General features: G+C 39.0%; 1 protein-coding gene across 3 annotated transcripts; it reads left to right on the forward strand.

Annotated features, from left to right (window-relative positions):
* The first annotated feature begins 566 nt into the window (after positions 1-566).
* CCDC82 (coiled-coil domain containing 82) lies at positions 567-17,113 on the forward strand. Of its 3 annotated transcripts, none has more exons than XM_068422840.1 (8): positions 567-650; positions 1,295-1,847; positions 2,498-2,720; positions 3,788-3,880; positions 5,921-6,045; positions 6,907-7,077; positions 13,623-13,808; positions 14,369-17,113. In XM_068422840.1, the coding sequence occupies exons 2-8, from the start codon at positions 1,302-1,304 to the stop codon at positions 14,432-14,434; spliced, it is 1,410 nt and encodes a 469-aa protein (XP_068278941.1). In that variant the 5' UTR covers positions 567-650; positions 1,295-1,301; the 3' UTR covers positions 14,435-17,113. The 3 variants fall into 3 exon arrangements, with proteins under 3 accessions (XP_068278941.1, XP_068278956.1, XP_068278948.1); XM_068422847.1 differs by lacking the exon at positions 567-650 and adding an exon at positions 1,023-1,175; XM_068422855.1 differs by lacking the exons at positions 13,623-13,808; positions 14,369-17,113 and adding an exon at positions 12,682-13,066.
* The last annotated feature ends 232 nt before the right edge of the window (positions 17,114-17,345 follow it).

A 17,345-nucleotide genomic window follows, 5' to 3' on the forward strand; every position in this document is an offset into this window, starting at 1 on the left:
GGCCTTCCAAGCATGGCCACCGTTGGAATTTCTGCTCTGTCTGCACCCCAGAACATCCCCGTAGTTACAGCTGCCACAAACTTCTCTACCACCTGCTTTCACGTCCCCCATCATGGGGGTTGAGCACAATACATTTAGCAGGTTTGTTCCCAAGGCAGCAGAGAGGATAGGTGCTGCTGGTTGTGAAGACGCTGCTTTGGCAGGGGAAGCCTCAGGCCAGGCAGGTCCTCAGTGACCGGCCACCAGTGGAGGCCACTGGCAGCCCCTTGGGGAGGTGAGCGAGCCCATGCAGATTTTCTTCAGGAATATATCTAAGTCGGGAAAAAGTGCGCTCACAACTAAGCCACCACACTCTAACGTTGCTTGAGAGCCGCCGGATAAGGCACTAGAAGGGAGGAGAGCGGGGAGTGCTGGCCCGTGACGGGAGCGGGACTCGAACCCTTTACCTCAGGCTCCCCAGCACTGCGCGCCAGCCTGCGGAGCGCGGGCACACCACGTGACACACCTCCCCTGACCCCCCGCCGCGGCCTGCCAGCACTTCCGTAAACATCGCGGCGGCTGAGTGACAGGGGCGGCGGCCAATCCCTGCGCGCCGAGGGGCGGTAGTCTCTCCTCAGGGGCTGCAGCGCCGGACCGCGGGAACGGTGACGGTAATGGCTGCGGCGCGAGCTGCCGAGGGACGGGCGTCTGTGTGTGCCATGGCCGCGGTCGGGTGGGACGAGCTGTGCTGGCCCGGGCCTGCCCCGCTTGGTGGAACCGGGAGCGGGCCACGGCAGCTGAGCGCGGCTCGCCTCAGGGCGCCTCAGCCGCGTCGGGTCTGGCTGCGGGGCGGGCGGGCGGGGGTCGGCGCTCCGGCCCTGCGGAGTGGTGCCTCCCCAGCTGAGAGCAGCGACTGGGGGTGGTGGGCCGCCCCTCAGCGGGGCCTGGCGGTGATATCCTGAGCCGTGTACGCTGCTCCTCGGGAGCAGGGAAGCGCTCTGCCGCAGCTGCGGGCTGCCAGTGCCGGAGGGGATGATGGGGTCTGTAGCTGCGCTTCAGAGGTGATTTTTCCAGTTCATTCATGCTGGGTGTGGGCAGTTCTGCTCTTCTACAGTCTTTGAGTAAGGTGTATCCTCTTCGGAAGTTACTGTGCATGCTTAGTTTTGTTTGGTGCTGATTTCTGCGTGTGCCTCTTGGTAAGTCATAAATGTATGTGATAAAATATGCATGCCCTTGTGCTTTTTTTTTGTTTTAGAATGGCATAATGTAATAAGTGCTTTGCTTTACCTGTTTATATTTTGGTGTGCTGTCACAGCCTTCCAATGGAGATAAAAGCAGTTGTTAGAAGATATGAAACAAGAAATAAGACAGCAGGAACAGAACTGTCATCGAAATCCCGAGTTGATTGGAGACGCACTAAAAGGGAGCTCATACTGCTTGACAGCAATGACGAATCCTCATGTGCCTCTGAGGAGGAAGACTCTACCACATCAGAAGATGAAGGAGATGAAAAAGATGAAACTGTTCTGAAGAACAGCCTTTCAGATCAGGAAGAGAAAAGCCATGATGGGGAAGTAACAGAAGATGGTGAGGATGAGTGCATCATACCTGGGAAACGTAAAAGGTTGAACAGCTCTGTCTTGTATGACAGTGATGAAAGTGAGGACAGTGATATACTTGTTAGAAAAGTTTTTGCTAAACGCCACTGTATAATGGATGAAGATGACAGTTCCGAAGAACAGCAACTTGATAAAAACTGCCCTACAGAAAAGGTTTCTACTAATAAGAAGCAGAAGGTGTTTGCAAAGTTGAAAGAACTTGCAAAACAAAGAGCAACTCGGAGATCCTGCAGCAGTGAAAATTGTGAGGTCTGGATTTTATCTTTGAAATTCAGTTGGATAAAATACTGAATGTAGGGGAAGGCAAAGATAAATAGATATAAATCAGTGGGATTTTATTTATTTTGTTTTTTATTCATGACAAATCAGTAGTTCTGTCACATTTTTAACAGTTGTCACATTAACTAGATAACAATATTGACTGCTGAAAACCTTTATCTTGACTTTAATTTTAACCACTGAGAATTTAAGAATTCCTTTTCATTTGCTCTTTAAGGCATTCTGATGACTAAGCAGCTTAGAATGCAGGTGTCTATCTTCTCTGTAGTCAGAAAGGAAAAACTTCTTTACCATTGCTTTTTTTTCTGTAAAGAGACACAAGAGGACTGCCAAATGATTTTTATCAAGAACCAAAACACCTGCTGAAGTAACTTAGAGATCTCATATTAGCTTAATTCCTACAAATAGACTGAAGAGAGGTACATGACGATGGCTGATTTAAAGCTGAAAGTAATTGTCATCTAGTACAGAATGGAAATTTTTTGGAAACATATTATTTATTGTTAATTGAACAAGTGGTGTTATTAGAAGGTCAAAAATCTTATCCAGTATATGTAGTATTTTGTCAGTGGAAACACTGAAAATTCTTCTGTTTTAAATACTTTTTAAAATTTATTTAGGATTCTAATGGTGAAGCAGACACAGAAGAGGAATCACTCTGCCACTTGCCCCTCACACCAACAGAAGGTAGTGAAACTGACAGTGACAGCATGAAAGATTTCATAGTAGAGGAAGAGGAAGATGATGATGACAACACAGAGCACGTAAAGAGTAACAAACAGCCACAACAGAAGGAGCTAAATACATCAAATAGCGAGTTGCTGGCATACTACGTCCCGCACTGTAAGATCAAAACTAGTGACAATTCTGTATGTATAACTTGCTTGTAGTGCTGTAATAAATATTAATGGACTGTAAATACAAATACTGTGTAATAGGATATGAGAGTTTAAAAGCAGATTCCTAAAAGGCTTCAATGTATTGTGGATGTACTCTGATTTCCACAGTAAACTTTTACAGTCTTTCTGTGTCTTATTAAAGGGAGGGTATCATTTTGTAGGGAAGGAAGGGAAACCCCATTGCACAGATTTTTTAAGTTGGTCTGATTTAGGATGAAGTAGGCTACCGATGATGCAGTCATTCCTGTGGGGACCTAAAAGCATCATCCTCCATCTTGTGATATGTGCTAAGATCAGCTGTGTTAATTCTGGCCAAATTCTGTTCTGGGGAGTGATGTAAAACTTTGGCCATGAGTTTTGGGGGTTTCAGGGCTTGGGATTTTTTTTTTTTTTAAGTATTTTTGTTTCACTGTGAGATGAGAGAGCACAAGTCTGCAGGGGTTTAGAATTCATTGGTCAACTTCAGCTGAACTGTACAGAGCGAGAAAACTTTTCAAGTTGATCTTTCATGAAAACTGGTATCTGGATGACACAGAGAGATTTGAAGCAGAACTTTATGCTAGTTCTTCTCCTACGTATTTTGTTGTTCAGAAGCAGCTATGTACTGACTGGACAGTCAGTGCTAGTGTAGGTGGTCACAAGCATTTGTGGTGTTTCTACCCTAGTAAAGACCTGAACAGAATTTTGTGTATTTAAAAGAAAGTTAGAAAAAAGAAAAAACAAACAAATGCCATAAGGGTGGCCTTTTCTAGTTTGCATTATTTCCTGCTATTCATAGAACAAATTACTCTCTTCTTTTAGTGTTTGTAGCTCTTACTGTGGGCTCTTCTTGCTGAAAGAATGTGTGACTTTAGGATGCTAAAATTCAGTAAGATCATTGGGATGAGAAGCACTATTTAAAGGCAGGGTCTTAAGGGTGTGAATGTATGTTGAAATTATCTTTAAATCCATATTTAAAAGACTTTAAAATTCTAAATTTTGTAAATTCTGGTTATATTGCTTTCTTCTCAGTATCTCGCTGTGATCACTATATACACTTCAAAAGAATAGTGAAGGCTTTCCTCATAAATGCAATTGATGACACTTTTCTGAGCTCATTATATGGTAAGTAAATTGTATTCAATAATATAATAATGCATTCAAAGTTATACAAAGAGATTTATTCTAGGGAAACGTGTGTCTCCTGATTGGAGTATAGGGCTGTGAGTCCTGAGACCTGTTCTTGGTTTTGCTGCTCTGTAACTTTCAGGGGGAAAAAGAGGAAAAGGATAGAGTAATCTTGGAAAAATGCGTAGATTTAATTCTGTTAAGCCTAGAAGGCATTCTGAGATGTAGGGAAGTGGTTCTGTGTTACTAATCAGTAGCAACAGTTCCAGTATGAAAGCAAAATTTATTTCAAGGTAGATATCTCAATGAAAACATTGCAAGGTCAGCTGATTTGTCAAAATGCCATGTGCTTCATAGCTTTTTCTGAGGAATTCGATAGATAATAAATAATTTTAGTCATGGAGATTACTGATTTTTTTTCTTCTCCTTTTTTTTTTTTTTTTTTTTTTAATGTTTGTGCTTCCAGATAGAACAAGTACATTTCAGCTGCAGTCAGTACTTCTTGTCTTGTTCTTGCTGAGGAAGTGCTTTTTGGCATTTGGGCTGAATGGCAACCTCACACGTAGTTTCAGAAGCACTGTAAAGATGGGATTAATGAGAGGACTGTCAGTGTCAGGCTGTGGAAGTCAGCAAAGTGCCAGAGAGAGGAAGTTTTGGTGTCATTAAGAACTAAGAGGGAACGGAGAGACTGAAGTACACCACAGACTTCAGAACGAAGGCTGTGTATTCTTGGAGCTAAAAATGTCTTTCATTTACCACTGCTAGTTCTTTCAGGTGTTAGTTTTGTTTTGTTTTGTTTGACCAAGTGAACACAAGCTTATGAAAAGTAGTAAGTAAACTTTGCCAGTTTTATGTTGTAATAACTTCATTCTATTTCAGATTGTATCTGCTCTACAAAACTAACAACTTAGTGCCAAGGTGCTGGAAGTAGATCAGCTGTGAGGGAGAGTTGGAGGTTGTATTCTGTCTTTCTGAAGAACATTGTGTAGTATGAACATAGCCTAGCATTACAAAGATATATTTTTATAACACAGAATGGATTTTTCTATGTTAATGGAGGTGAATCTGTTAATTAGTTTGAATCAAGAGCAGCTACTTTAGTATCAGAGTTCAGACTTGCTTTTTATTGTGAGGGATTTTTTTATGGTCTAGCACAGCCTCCTCAAGCTTTTGTATAGCTTACTGAAAATGTGTGTGTAAGGTGTATATGGAAGAATAATTAATTCTAATTACGGTGGCTATAATGATAATGACAATTAACTGTTTTTATATAGAAAGCTAGATAGCCAGTGGTCCTTCTCAGTTCTATTTCTTTGATAACAGCATTGCTAAAAAACTGGGGAAAGTAGCTGAATTAATTTGTATGTCTGTACATGCTGAAGCTCGAGACAGTACAAATTGGCCTGCACCTTTGAAAGTCTTGTTTCGTTCCTGGAGTTCAGCACATATTTGAGAGACAGTTGTGGAATAGTGGTAGCTTTAGTTGTCATCATACCTGTTTCTTTCTTTTGCTTGAGTAAGTATTTGGAAGTACTTATGCTGCCTAACTCAAGACTGTGCTGCTGAAGGGTAAAGGTCAGTTTCTGTGTGTGCTTTTATAAGTGAGGAAGAGGGTTATCAAAATTTCTGCTGTGAAGCAGCTCAGAGCAGTTTTCATGGGTTGTAACCTCCTCCCTTATACATTATGAACAGCTTACATAAACTGGGCAAAAAGCAAGACACTTTCCTCCTCCACCTTTTCCATTCTTTTAAATGGGATCAAGTGGTCTCTATTTGGGACGACAGCTTTTCACTTTAACCTTGATTGTAGAGTTTATTCATGTACCTCTTGCGATACAGACTTTTTAAATATATCAGTTTATCAAAGATGCATGGATCACTTCTGTGGATAACAGTAGCAAATGTATTCAGTAATAATTTATTAAAATAATTCATAGTTCTTAGTATGCAGAAGCATAATGTCCTTGAAAATTTTATTTGGAGAAACTTGTACAGCGTAGGGTGGTCAGAAAATTAGTAATGACTCTCACTGAACAGATGGGACAAGACAAAAGAAGTATGCGCAAGATATGTTGCTCTCACTTCATTATCTGGATGACCGCTTCATTCAGCCTCGTCTGGAGAACTTAATCTCTAGAAGTCGCTGGAAAGATCGATACAAGGTATGTACCTTATACTTCAAATAGTGAAGTGGGCTCCAAATCATATTATTACTGACAGATTTTTTTTTTTATACTGAATTCTCAGTAAAGGTACAATAATCACTATAATTATATATACCTTTTAAATAGAAACTCTTTACCTTATGTAACTTGTTTTGATACTTATAAATATCAGAAGTATTTTATGTGTTTATAACCAGATAAACATTCAGGTAACAACAGAATCTGTTCTCAGTTAACCTGAATGCTTCTCCTGCTAACTTCAGCAGATGACTTTTTGAGGATTGTTTTGTGACTTGCTAAATGTTACAACAAAACTTCTTCCCTCTCCCACAAAAAGATAAAACAGTACGTTCATAATGAACCTTCTACTACTTAAAAAAATGAAGTCATTATACAGTAGCCTAGTCATTGTAAGCAAATTACTAGAATAGTATTAGTGTGATAGGTGTGGTGATTTAATAGTCACTGTAATAATGGAGTGGAGTATGCCAGTGTATTACATGGAGTATGGCCAGTGTAAATACAGTGTATTTATTTGAATTAGACCAACTGATACAGTTGCACACCCTCAAAAAAAAAAAAAAAAAAAAAAAGAGATGAGAGAAAAATAAGTGCAAGGATGCAGGAGCCATTCTTTAGGTCTGAAGCCAAAAGAAAGAATGAGCTAGAACTGAGCGAAGTGTTGGAAAATGATGGAGAAGGTATATGTTCACAACTGAATGGTGAAAGACTTCAGATTTGAATCTCTTTGGTTTCTCCTGCACTGATTTTGTGCGAGTATAGAGTACTCGGCAGCCTATTTGAGGCATCTTTCAGTTTACGGAGATACTTTAATGTTATTTGAAACCTGTTTTTCAGGAGCGTGTGGATTGTTACCCAGATGTTCGCATAATCTTGAAAAATCAAAAAAATGTATCTTGTCAGGCCTGTGAATTGAATCGGTATTGTAAGTTTAATGTGCTGCTCTCTGGAAAGCTTTATAATAGCAGAACTTTGGAAGCAGATGACTTCATGTCAGATGACAAGCAGGTAACTTCAAACAAACATCCTATATAATTATTTTTAAGTTTGTCTAGTGTTACAGAAAATCATACAAAGAATAGAAATCCTATCAACACATCTAATGTCTATAATGCTAGAGGTAAGAGTTAAGCTACTGTACTTCCATGTCTAAACCCTATTAATTTTTAAAATATGAGGACTGTTTTGCAGTTTGAAGAAGTATAATCTTGGATTTAGCTAGGAATTATGAAGGAAGTTCCTGTGAGACTTAAAAGGATGAATAGAGGCATTCCCCACTGTGCACCGCCCCCCCCCGCCCCCATCCTTCCTTACATTTTCGGAAAGAGGTAATGAAAAGTATCCTCAGAGAGACCTTACTTTTATCAGGAAAATAAATCTGATTTTTTCTATGACCTTTGTTTTTGCCTGCATCACAATGATCAGTGTGCTGTTTCCTCCCCACTTTTGCCACGTAGTATTAGTAGCTGATGCAGCACATGTACTTGCACTGCAGTAAGCGCTAGTAAGTATACCCAGCTATGAGCTGGACTTCATGATAAAAAAGATAAAGAGCTCTAAGACGTATGATAGGGTTTATTGATAACTTGCTTTCAAGTCAAAGTTGACATTTGCCTCAGTTTTTCCTCTGCTTCAAATCTCTACAGTCTGAGTCTCATCCAGGGCAAGAGGGAAACTCTAGGTACACGGCATCCTACACATCCTACTCGGCAGGCTTGTCTTTTGTGGTGCATGGGGAGGCAGTCTGAAACTGTGTGTCAGAGGCTGACAGCACACATGAAGATTCACATACTAACCAAAGTTCTAGTACAAGCACTCGATCAGTTACTTCTAAAGTAGTTTTTTGTTTTGTCAGAGAACATTTAATAGAAGATTGAAAACCCTAAAGCGGATGCATATCTTAAAGAAAGGAAAACCAGTGGTAAAGAAATCACACAACTGAGTGATGTTCTGAACATGCCTGGCATTCCTGGTTTTCATCAAGTACCTGAGAAATACTATGACTTTTTTTTTTTATTTTGAATAGATCCTGTCTCTGTATGCCAGGTGTCTGAGGCTTTAAATCAACAATGACATTTGCCTCAGATTTACATATATTCTAAGTATCAGAATGCCTTTTCACTCAAATTAGATCACTTGAAAGCCCTTTACATTTATGTGTGCATATGATGCCTGTAAGACTTCCCCAGCAGGAATCTTGCATTGATTAGCTTTCAGAAACATTATAAAAGTAACTTTCTGTATAACAGACAATCGTCTCCAATGAATGTGTTTTCTGTTTTGTTGCAAGTAAGGTTTTTTCTACACTGGGTCACTAGATTTGCTGATTCTGTGCCCCCTATGCCTCTAGCATTTGGAGCATCCATGTGCACTCCAACTGTTCTTGTTTGCTCTGGGTCACAATGTTGAGTGAAATAGTGCCACTGTCATTCTAATTGTCCAAGTGCAGCCTAGTCAGAATTTACTACTTCATTCTTCAGATTTTTTCACATCTGCTATTTCCCATGTAGCTATTCACTCAGGGCAAAGTGTCTTGACATCTCAGTTGCATGACACTTGGAATTACTCATCTCCTTTTGAGAAGACTTGTTCCGAACTACTTTAATACATTTTATTAGAGCGTTTTTTTCATTACTGCATTATCAGAACTACTTGTCCCAACTAGAAAACATTTCCATTTAGGTAGTCTTGCATCTTTTTCTCACTCAGTTGTCTCTACTAGGATATTTTGGATTAAATTATATTTTTGGAATGAAACACATCTTTCATGTTGTTACATAATGTTGCACTAGGCAGTCATTTTAGATGATTTGAGCAGTCAGTTTTGTTATATTTCACAGCTGAGACTTTTTAAGACCTTAACTCTTAAGAACCTGGGTGTTCCTAATATTTAGGGATCTTCCCTTCAGATTTACAGCTACCAGTAACTGTTATGATTAGGTATGCATATGACCTTCTTATGTAATTCAGGACCTCTTATGATAAACTCAAAGCACACGATTTGTCAAGAACAAAATATTGCTACAGTTGTGTACCAAGCTGATATCCAAGTTCTGCCTTTCTTCCCTTTCAGGCATAGAAGGTATATTCCTTTTCTTTGTGAGTGTAAAAGAATTTTTGAATACAGCTGAAGTTTCTCACAGTATTTGCTGAAAAGAAAAAAGTGTCAGGACAAGTTATATTTACAATATATTTTGAAATGGAGTATAATAGGATTTCTTATATAAAAATAAAGTGAAGCCCTCATCAAACTGGACATACACCTTACTGAAACTCAAGCCTATGTCATTTGGATCTTTGCAAATATTCTACCTTAGAGATCTGAAGGGCATCAGTGTGATTATCATTATGTCATCATACTGGGTTTTTTGTGTAATGCAGAATCTAGGAAAATCTGTGCCACAGTTTTTCTTAAATAGATTACACACCCTTCTGAGCAGCAGTTGTTAATACGCTGTTTTGATAAGTCTGTGTGTGCATGATAGTCGAGAGAGACAGGCTTTTCCAGCAAGGCTTTTCCCCTTGTTTATTGCAGGAAAACAGTAAGTCCTTGGCAATCGTACTAGCACTGATAACCGCAATCTGTTGTACAGTCATTGTTCTCCCTTACATACAGGTCTCTAAATGTAGATAACTAATGTAAAAATTGTCAGTTTTTCATGGGAAGTGTGTGCCTTACCTAACTAGAGGTAATAAGTGAACTAGCACAAGAATTTAATCTTTACTCAACATCCAACTTAACTGTGGAAATAACAGTAGCAATTCCCTCACTGCTGTCCAAATGTTGTCCTACATAAAGCATTGGCTGTTTTTCACTTTGGAAAAAACTTGAACTATCCTACTGAATACTGAACTAACTTGCTAGTTCATTTTTGTCCTCTTCAGCATAACAGTAGAAAATGAGAGCTTTTTTTACCCTGTGTACCCCAGCATCCGGTAAGATGCCTGCTATGTGCATGCTCAATATAGTTCAGGAGCTGTAGAACAGACCCAGGAGAGAGAGTTATTGAACCCTTTCCAGTAATTTTTGATAGTGCCTTTGTAATGCAACATTCGTGTTCTTATGGTAATCTGTAATTTAGACTGCTAAAGACACTGTTTTCAAGTAGTCTTTGAAGTTCTGCTGGCAATGCGTTTATCAACTTGTCCTGCCAATTGAGAAAAAAGAAAGGAGGAAAAAAAAAAAGAAAAAAGGCACACAGAGCTACATAAAACTGGCACTTAACTGACTGAAAGAGAAGGCAGTTCAGCACTGGCAGATCAGATTGAATGGAAACACGTAGCTGGACTGTTTTCTAAAGTTTTATTTGAAAATACCCGAGAAAAGTGGATGTGGAGAGAACAAAAACAGACCTCCAACCCTCTTCTGCATAAAACTTTCCTTTTCTCTCATCTCTGAAGTATTCTGCTTTGCCAGTAGAAAGAGAAGAGAAACAGCTGTTCCAGTTTTGCTTAGGCTTGCAGTGATTGTTCTGTGTGTAGCTGCCAATTCTCATTCCTGCATTATCAGGGAGAATCGAACGGTTTAGAGGTATAGATGTCCCCCACACTTCTTTGCTCCTGTGTCACCTGGATTGTAAACTGTTTTCTGCTCTCGGTCTTGGTGTTCCGCTTCCATTTTTAATCATGCTTAGAGGACATGAATTCAGTCACTACATGTTGTGCTATTGTCAGGCTGTGCTCCTGCATTCCATACAAAGTGATTTAACACAACTTTGGCTGATACGGCCAGCTTGAGTAGATAAGTTAAGCATTAGGACAGAGTCACTGAGAACTGCAAGGGGAAAAAATTAGAATGAGTGCAGTACTGAGATTCTTTCCAAAGCTGCATTCTGAAATAGCATTGTATTTTTAGACAATCTTTCTTGCTTTAAAAACACAACACATAATTACAATATATGTTACTTAGCTATTTGCCTCTGGCATTTCTCCAATGTAGAAATACTTTACACCTCGCACATAAATGAACTATGAAACTCATTGCCACAAGATGCTTTGGAAGCAAAAAGTGTTCGTGGGTCTCAAAATGGATTAGACAGCTTCTTGGGGAAGCTTCTTCCACACTATGGAACATGATAGTTGGGATGATACAGGCTGTCTTAACTGTTGACTGCTAGAAGCTGTATGGTAATGTTATCATTCTAGTGTTCGTCCTGCATCTTATACTAACTTCCTAAATGTCTCCTGCAAGCTGTTGTCGCAGGAGAAGAACTGGGCCATCAGTTTGATGCAGAATAGTATCTCCTATTTTACATCACATAATGTTCCAGATGCCGCACCTCATTGCTTGGGATACTTGAAAAGTTACGAAATGCTCTATGAAACACTTCAGCTCAGTTCTTGATTGTTTCAGTATTTGAAATGGTACTTCTGGAAATTTAAATGAATCAAGGTTATGCATTGGTTGGTAGGTCTTGCAATTCAGAAGCACCTATAGCACCAAACACAAGCCTTAGCTTTTCAGTTTTGGGGAGAGTAGGAAATGGAGCTGCATATAGATACATGTACATGATCAGTAGAGAACTGCAATACAGTGATAGGACTTTTTTTTAATCTCAAGATGGTTAAAATTTCAGTTAATAACCATCTACTGTAGGTCAGATCAAAAATTCTTGTAAGCGAGTATGTCTCTGTTGACTTCAGTGATATTACACCTGCTTATATCAGTTGAGCTGCTGGTTAATATATTTAAGTAATTAAATATATTCATATATTTAAGAAAATATATAAATAATACATATACATTTAGTTTATATAATGTTTATAAATATGCTTTTCTGTTATTGTCATTGTCAGTAGATACTGCTAGTTCTAGGTTGTACAAGTAGGTCAAGTGTTTTGAGGAACTGCTCACAGATGCAAACATTTAGCCATGTGTTTGGAAAAGCTGCCTAAAAAGGTGGGTTGTAAGCATTGATTAAAACTTAACCTTCTCATAATTTGAAAAAGTATTTGGATTATTACCAATGGCAGCAATAAAGGCTACCACTGTTGTGGCTCAGAAGAGAGCTTTTTGCAATCTGTAACATGATTGGTTTTGTGATATGTGCAGGTAATCTGAAATGGCAATCGATCGCAGCGTGCATTACTGATGCAAAGAACTTTGACCTTTAGCCATTGAGCTGCTTGTTACTCGCTAAGGTGTGACAAGACAGTCCAAAACAACGCTGCCCTTGACGGATCCAAGTTGATGTTTTGGGTTTTTGTTTTTGTTTTTTTTTGTTTGTTTTTTTTTGTTGTTTTGTTTTGTTTTGGTTTGGTTTTTTTTTAGTAAAACTAAATCAGTTTCTCCTGTATGTATCAGGAGCTGAATTTCTTTACACTTGTATTAATTATGTTGCTTTTGAGTGTAGAAAATCTGACCTCCAAAATCCAGATGTAGATTTTTTATTTGATAGGCTTTGTCTCGGTGGGTTGAAGTAGTAATCGGTGCACCTGTGGGTCATTTACGGGGACAGATTCCTCTTCTGATTTGCCATTGTATATACTTGAACTGCTTCTCTTGTGGAAATGGGCCAAAACTTAACTCTTGTGAAATGCAGGATGTCCTTAAATGCAGATTAACTTTGACTTCTTCTCCCTCTCCACACCTCCAATTTCACATACACTTAGTGAAGATTTAGGATTGCCAAGGAATCTTGTAACCAGTATATTACTCAATATTTTGAGGTAAACACCTTCACTGCTTAACATCTTTGTTTAAAATCTGAGTTCAAGATACGTGCAAATACTTGCCTGTATTTAATGTTAGTGCTGATAAATGATAGTGAATCTAATCCATGTCCTGATTATGTATTTGCTTGTGTATTTACCATTTCTTTATCTATAAATACTGCTGTAAAGAAAACTGTTAAATAAGAGAGTTTGTCTTTTCTGCATGGAAATTGTAAAGTAAAACCGGCAGGGCCTTTGATTTCTACAGCATTGTGGCCTAGCTATACCTCCCAGACAGTTAAAGAGCAACATTTGCATTGTACTAAACCTCGGTTTTCAGATTTTAGTTTTATGAAATCCAATCTCTATACATATTTATTAACTATATGTCTCTAGGCATATATCTGTTTGTATTCATATGAATTTATTGAAGAAATATTGAATATTATTCAGTCTACAAAATGCTAGAACTGGTGTTTCATGTCCCTAGGAAGCACTACATATTAAGCAGAAGTAATCAAATAATTTCTCTTCCTGTGCTTTCACAATATGATGATTGTCTAAAATGCTAGTGGTTTTGTAACAAAGTTCCACCAGGAGATAGTAAAGATACTACCAATTATGAACATGGTTGTGTTTGCAAGAAAACAGTACTGATAAGCTGCCCTTGCATAGACTTGCTGGCTGCCTGCTCGCTCAAAAATTGTTCTGCTGTGGCTGTGAAAACTACATGGGTTTGTGCTGATTTTATGCATGTAGTGTCATTCTGTTTATTTCATTATTCAAAAAATCTTCCTAGACTGGCTGATACAATCTTACTAGACTGACTTAGCCATTCTTTATATTGTCAAGATAATCACAATTCTATCAGAGAGAATGATTTGTTCACTTTGGCCTAGGTTTTGAAGGTTGGCGTGGTATGTGCAAATCGTACAAGAGTTTATCATAATTTGAAGCACTTCAAATACAAGTTGTATGTGGATTGCAGCTCCATGACCGAGTTGGATAGTGATGAGGATGAACCAGTCAAAGACACAGTCGAACGGCTTTTCAGCCAGTTGGAAGACAGTGGGTGGATTCAGAAGGTACAGCTGAGTTATTTGGTGTATCCTTTTCCAAGTAGGTAAAAGTAAGCTGAGATAAAATGTCTGATTTAATTGATCAGTTCTGAATTACTGGGCTTCAATAATATAACTCAGCTTAACCATTCATCCCTTTCTGCTGACCCAGTCTCTCAAGCAGTGATATGCTGCTGCATTCACAGAGTTTGTGTCAACTTTTGACATTAAGCTTTTTGACAGCTGCATGATCTCTGGGCTGTGGTGGGCAGGCTCTTGTTTCATTTGAAAGCAGCAACACAACCTCAAGCTGTAACTTGGAAAGATCGGAAACACATCCGTGAGGCACAGCAAGAATGTTTTACTCTTCTGTTTACGCTGAAGTACTTTAAATTATTCAGAAACACTTTATGAACTATTTTAAGACAACTTGTAGTACAATTGCATTTAGCAAGCTTTCAGATATCGTTGCTTCTGAATTGTTACTGGCATGCTTGTTACTGTATTGAAGAAAAAGAAAAAGCAGTCTTTATGTAATTCAGTTATTAAACATTGATAAAATAATACAGGTTTTATTTTATTTGCAGAGATATAATGATCTTGAAGACTACATGAATGATGCAGACAGTTTCCAAGACGAGAAAATGGATTAAGTGGTCATATAGCTCTTTGAAAGATATCTTGTAAAAATTTGAATGGCCTGCTTTATCTACATGCACTTTATCTCTTCTTGGTCTTCAAAATTCTTTTTAGGCTGTGTTACACTTAAATCCATATGCCTTTAAACTACTGTTTGGGAATGTGCTGTATCTTTTTTTCTCATCTGTGTCAATAATAACCCAAAGTTTTACAAAATCAGTCCTTTCAGTCTTACTGCATGGGTCACCTTAAGTTTCCTTCTGTTCTTAAAAAGAACATCTCAATATCTGTTCACTTGTGAAATAAAACTTCCACCTATTTATATTGAGCTGCATCATAGGGAAGGTAGGAGATGCTGAGACCTTTTGAAGTAGGTATATTTGGCAAGGTAAGGCCATGTTATACAAGAATGTATGACTTGTACCTTACCTTCCTTGTTGCTTCTTATATGCAAGTAAGTCCAGCTATTTAGAATGATAGTTACAATAAACAGGACCCAAAGGCAAAGATCTGTTTATCCTCTGGGGAATCGGTATAGACTGTTGCAAGGCAACAGAGGAAATATTCTGCAGTCCTGACTACATTTGCAGCACAGTAGTCATTCCTCTCTTTCGAGAGTAGGTGGTGAGTCACATTATAGGCGTCATGCGGACTGAGTCTGGCTTAGCTGTCTAAATGAACACTTGTCTCTGACAAGCAGCTGGGGCAATTTACTGAGATTTTAAACATCAGATTATGTTGTGCAAACGTAATGGCAACAACTTGCAGTAAGTAAAAAATTAAGAGAGTGGATTAATGTGACCATGCAAGATAAGCAAGAATTTTTCCAGCATAACTTAACAGAAAGTAGGAGTTACTCAGAATCATGATGCGTGGCTTACCTGAATTGCGTGAAGACCAAATCAGAGTTCTTTGGGGCCAGGGGAGAAGATTTTTGAGGCATTAGGAAGGGTTAAGTACTGTATTGTCCATTCTGAAAAATTGGACGTGAGCTGGCGATGGGTGCTTGCAGCCCAGAAGGCCAACTGTATCCTGGGCCGCATCAAGAGAAGCGTGGCTAGCAGGTCGAGGGAGGTGATTCTGCCCCTCTACTCCGCTCTTGTGAGACCCCACCTGCAGTGCTGCGTCCAGCCTTGGGCTTCTCGGCACAAAAAAGACATGGACCTGTTGGAGCGAATCCAGAGGAGGGCCACGAAGATGATCAGAGGGCTGGAGCACCTTTCCTATGAGGACAGGCTGGGAGAGTTGGGGTTGTCAGCCTGGAGAAGAGAAGACTCTGGGGACACCTTATTGCAGTCTTTCAATATGTAAAGGGGGCTCACAAGAAAGATGGAGAGAGACATTTTTACCAAGGCCTGTAGTGACAGGACAAGGGGCAACAGTTTTAGACTAAAAGAGGGTAGGTATAGATGGACATAAGGAAAATTTTTTTTATGATGAGGGTAGTGAGACACTGGAACGGGTTGTCCAGAGAAATTGTGGATGCCCCCTCCCTGGAAGTGTTCAAGGCCAGATTGGGTGAGGCTTTGAGCAACCTGACTAGTGAAAGATGTCCCTGGCCTTGATGATCTTTAAAGGTCCCTTCCAACCCAAACCCTTCTATCATTCTGTCCCTGTACCTTCTGCTGCATATAAAATTAAGTAGATGTAGCCTAAGATAAGATGCAGTGGGCAGGGTTTTTAATCCAGTTAGGAACTGTTCCTACATGCACTTACTCTTTTATTAGTCTTTTGTGGCTGAGCAACTTGGTAAAAGGGAAGATATTGTTAACACTCTAGATTCTTCTAACAAGTTGCTCTCTCAGAAGCAAAACTAATGAAACCTAATTTTTTATCAATTTCTCCATAAGAACTCCCCATGTTCGTTATGCCACTCTACTGGTAACAGATATGCTGATTGGCAACTGCTGCCAGGTGTATTGCCTAATGGAGAACATCTGTTGGCTTTTTTTCCATAGGAGCTGTACCTTAGATTTGTCATTCAGCACCCTTTTTCCAGCATTCTTTGTAAGAAAGAAACTGCTTTTATATTTTAAGGGGTTGAAATTCAGCAATGATTTATATGCTGTTAGGGCGAGCTAATGTCATCAGTTCTCCGTTGTACCACATCTAGATACAATATTTACAAACCGAGATGAAAAATCCCAGTAAACAGATTGCGATTTACTCTCAAGTAAACTTATGTTGACGATATTATTTCCATACCTTAACTGTGAGTTAGTTATGTAAATATTCTGAGATTTGATATATCTTATACCTATCTCCCTGGTTACCAGAGCTGAAGAAACTCTGTTTTCTCTTCTTTTTCCTTCTTCATCCCTGTTATGCTGGCAATATTAGTGGGAACACATCCATCAACTTAAACGTTCTCAGAAATCCGTCTCAAATATATCCGTTTTAGGAAAAGTAGTGCTCCTTGATGCCCCACTTCTTTCTGTTACCAAAATCTCTGTGCACTTTTGTTGTCTTCTCTAGAATAATAAAATAACATTTATGTTTGGTGTAACTTTATTCTTACAAAGGAAAACTGCTCTGAAATAAATGGGTTTGGTACCACATAATGGCGTGTGCCCTCTCAGAGCCTTCCTGACTGGTCTTAATTTCTGCTACCTTCTGAATTTTCTGAAAACTCTCGAGAATGTATGATTTTTATTTAAAAATTTTGCTATCAAAATGAATGGTCAGTTTCTCATTTTGCGACATTTAAACTGCTACCAAATTAAAAAATAAGTTTGGGAAATTTTGGGTTGCTGATTACTGATAGTATTTCAAGAACACATACTTTTTGATTGAAAATGAAAATTGGCAAATTGTTCCAGTGATTAATTTTACTAATTTTTTTGATATCTACCACATCCCAGATTGTGTTTCTAACCTCTTCTTCATTCACCTAAAAAGTGTGAGCTATCTACTTCTTTCTTGTTC

Source organism: Nyctibius grandis, chromosome 2 (genome assembly GCF_013368605.1).
Source record: "Nyctibius grandis isolate bNycGra1 chromosome 2, bNycGra1.pri, whole genome shotgun sequence".
NCBI lineage: Eukaryota > Metazoa > Chordata > Aves > Nyctibiiformes > Nyctibiidae > Nyctibius > Nyctibius grandis.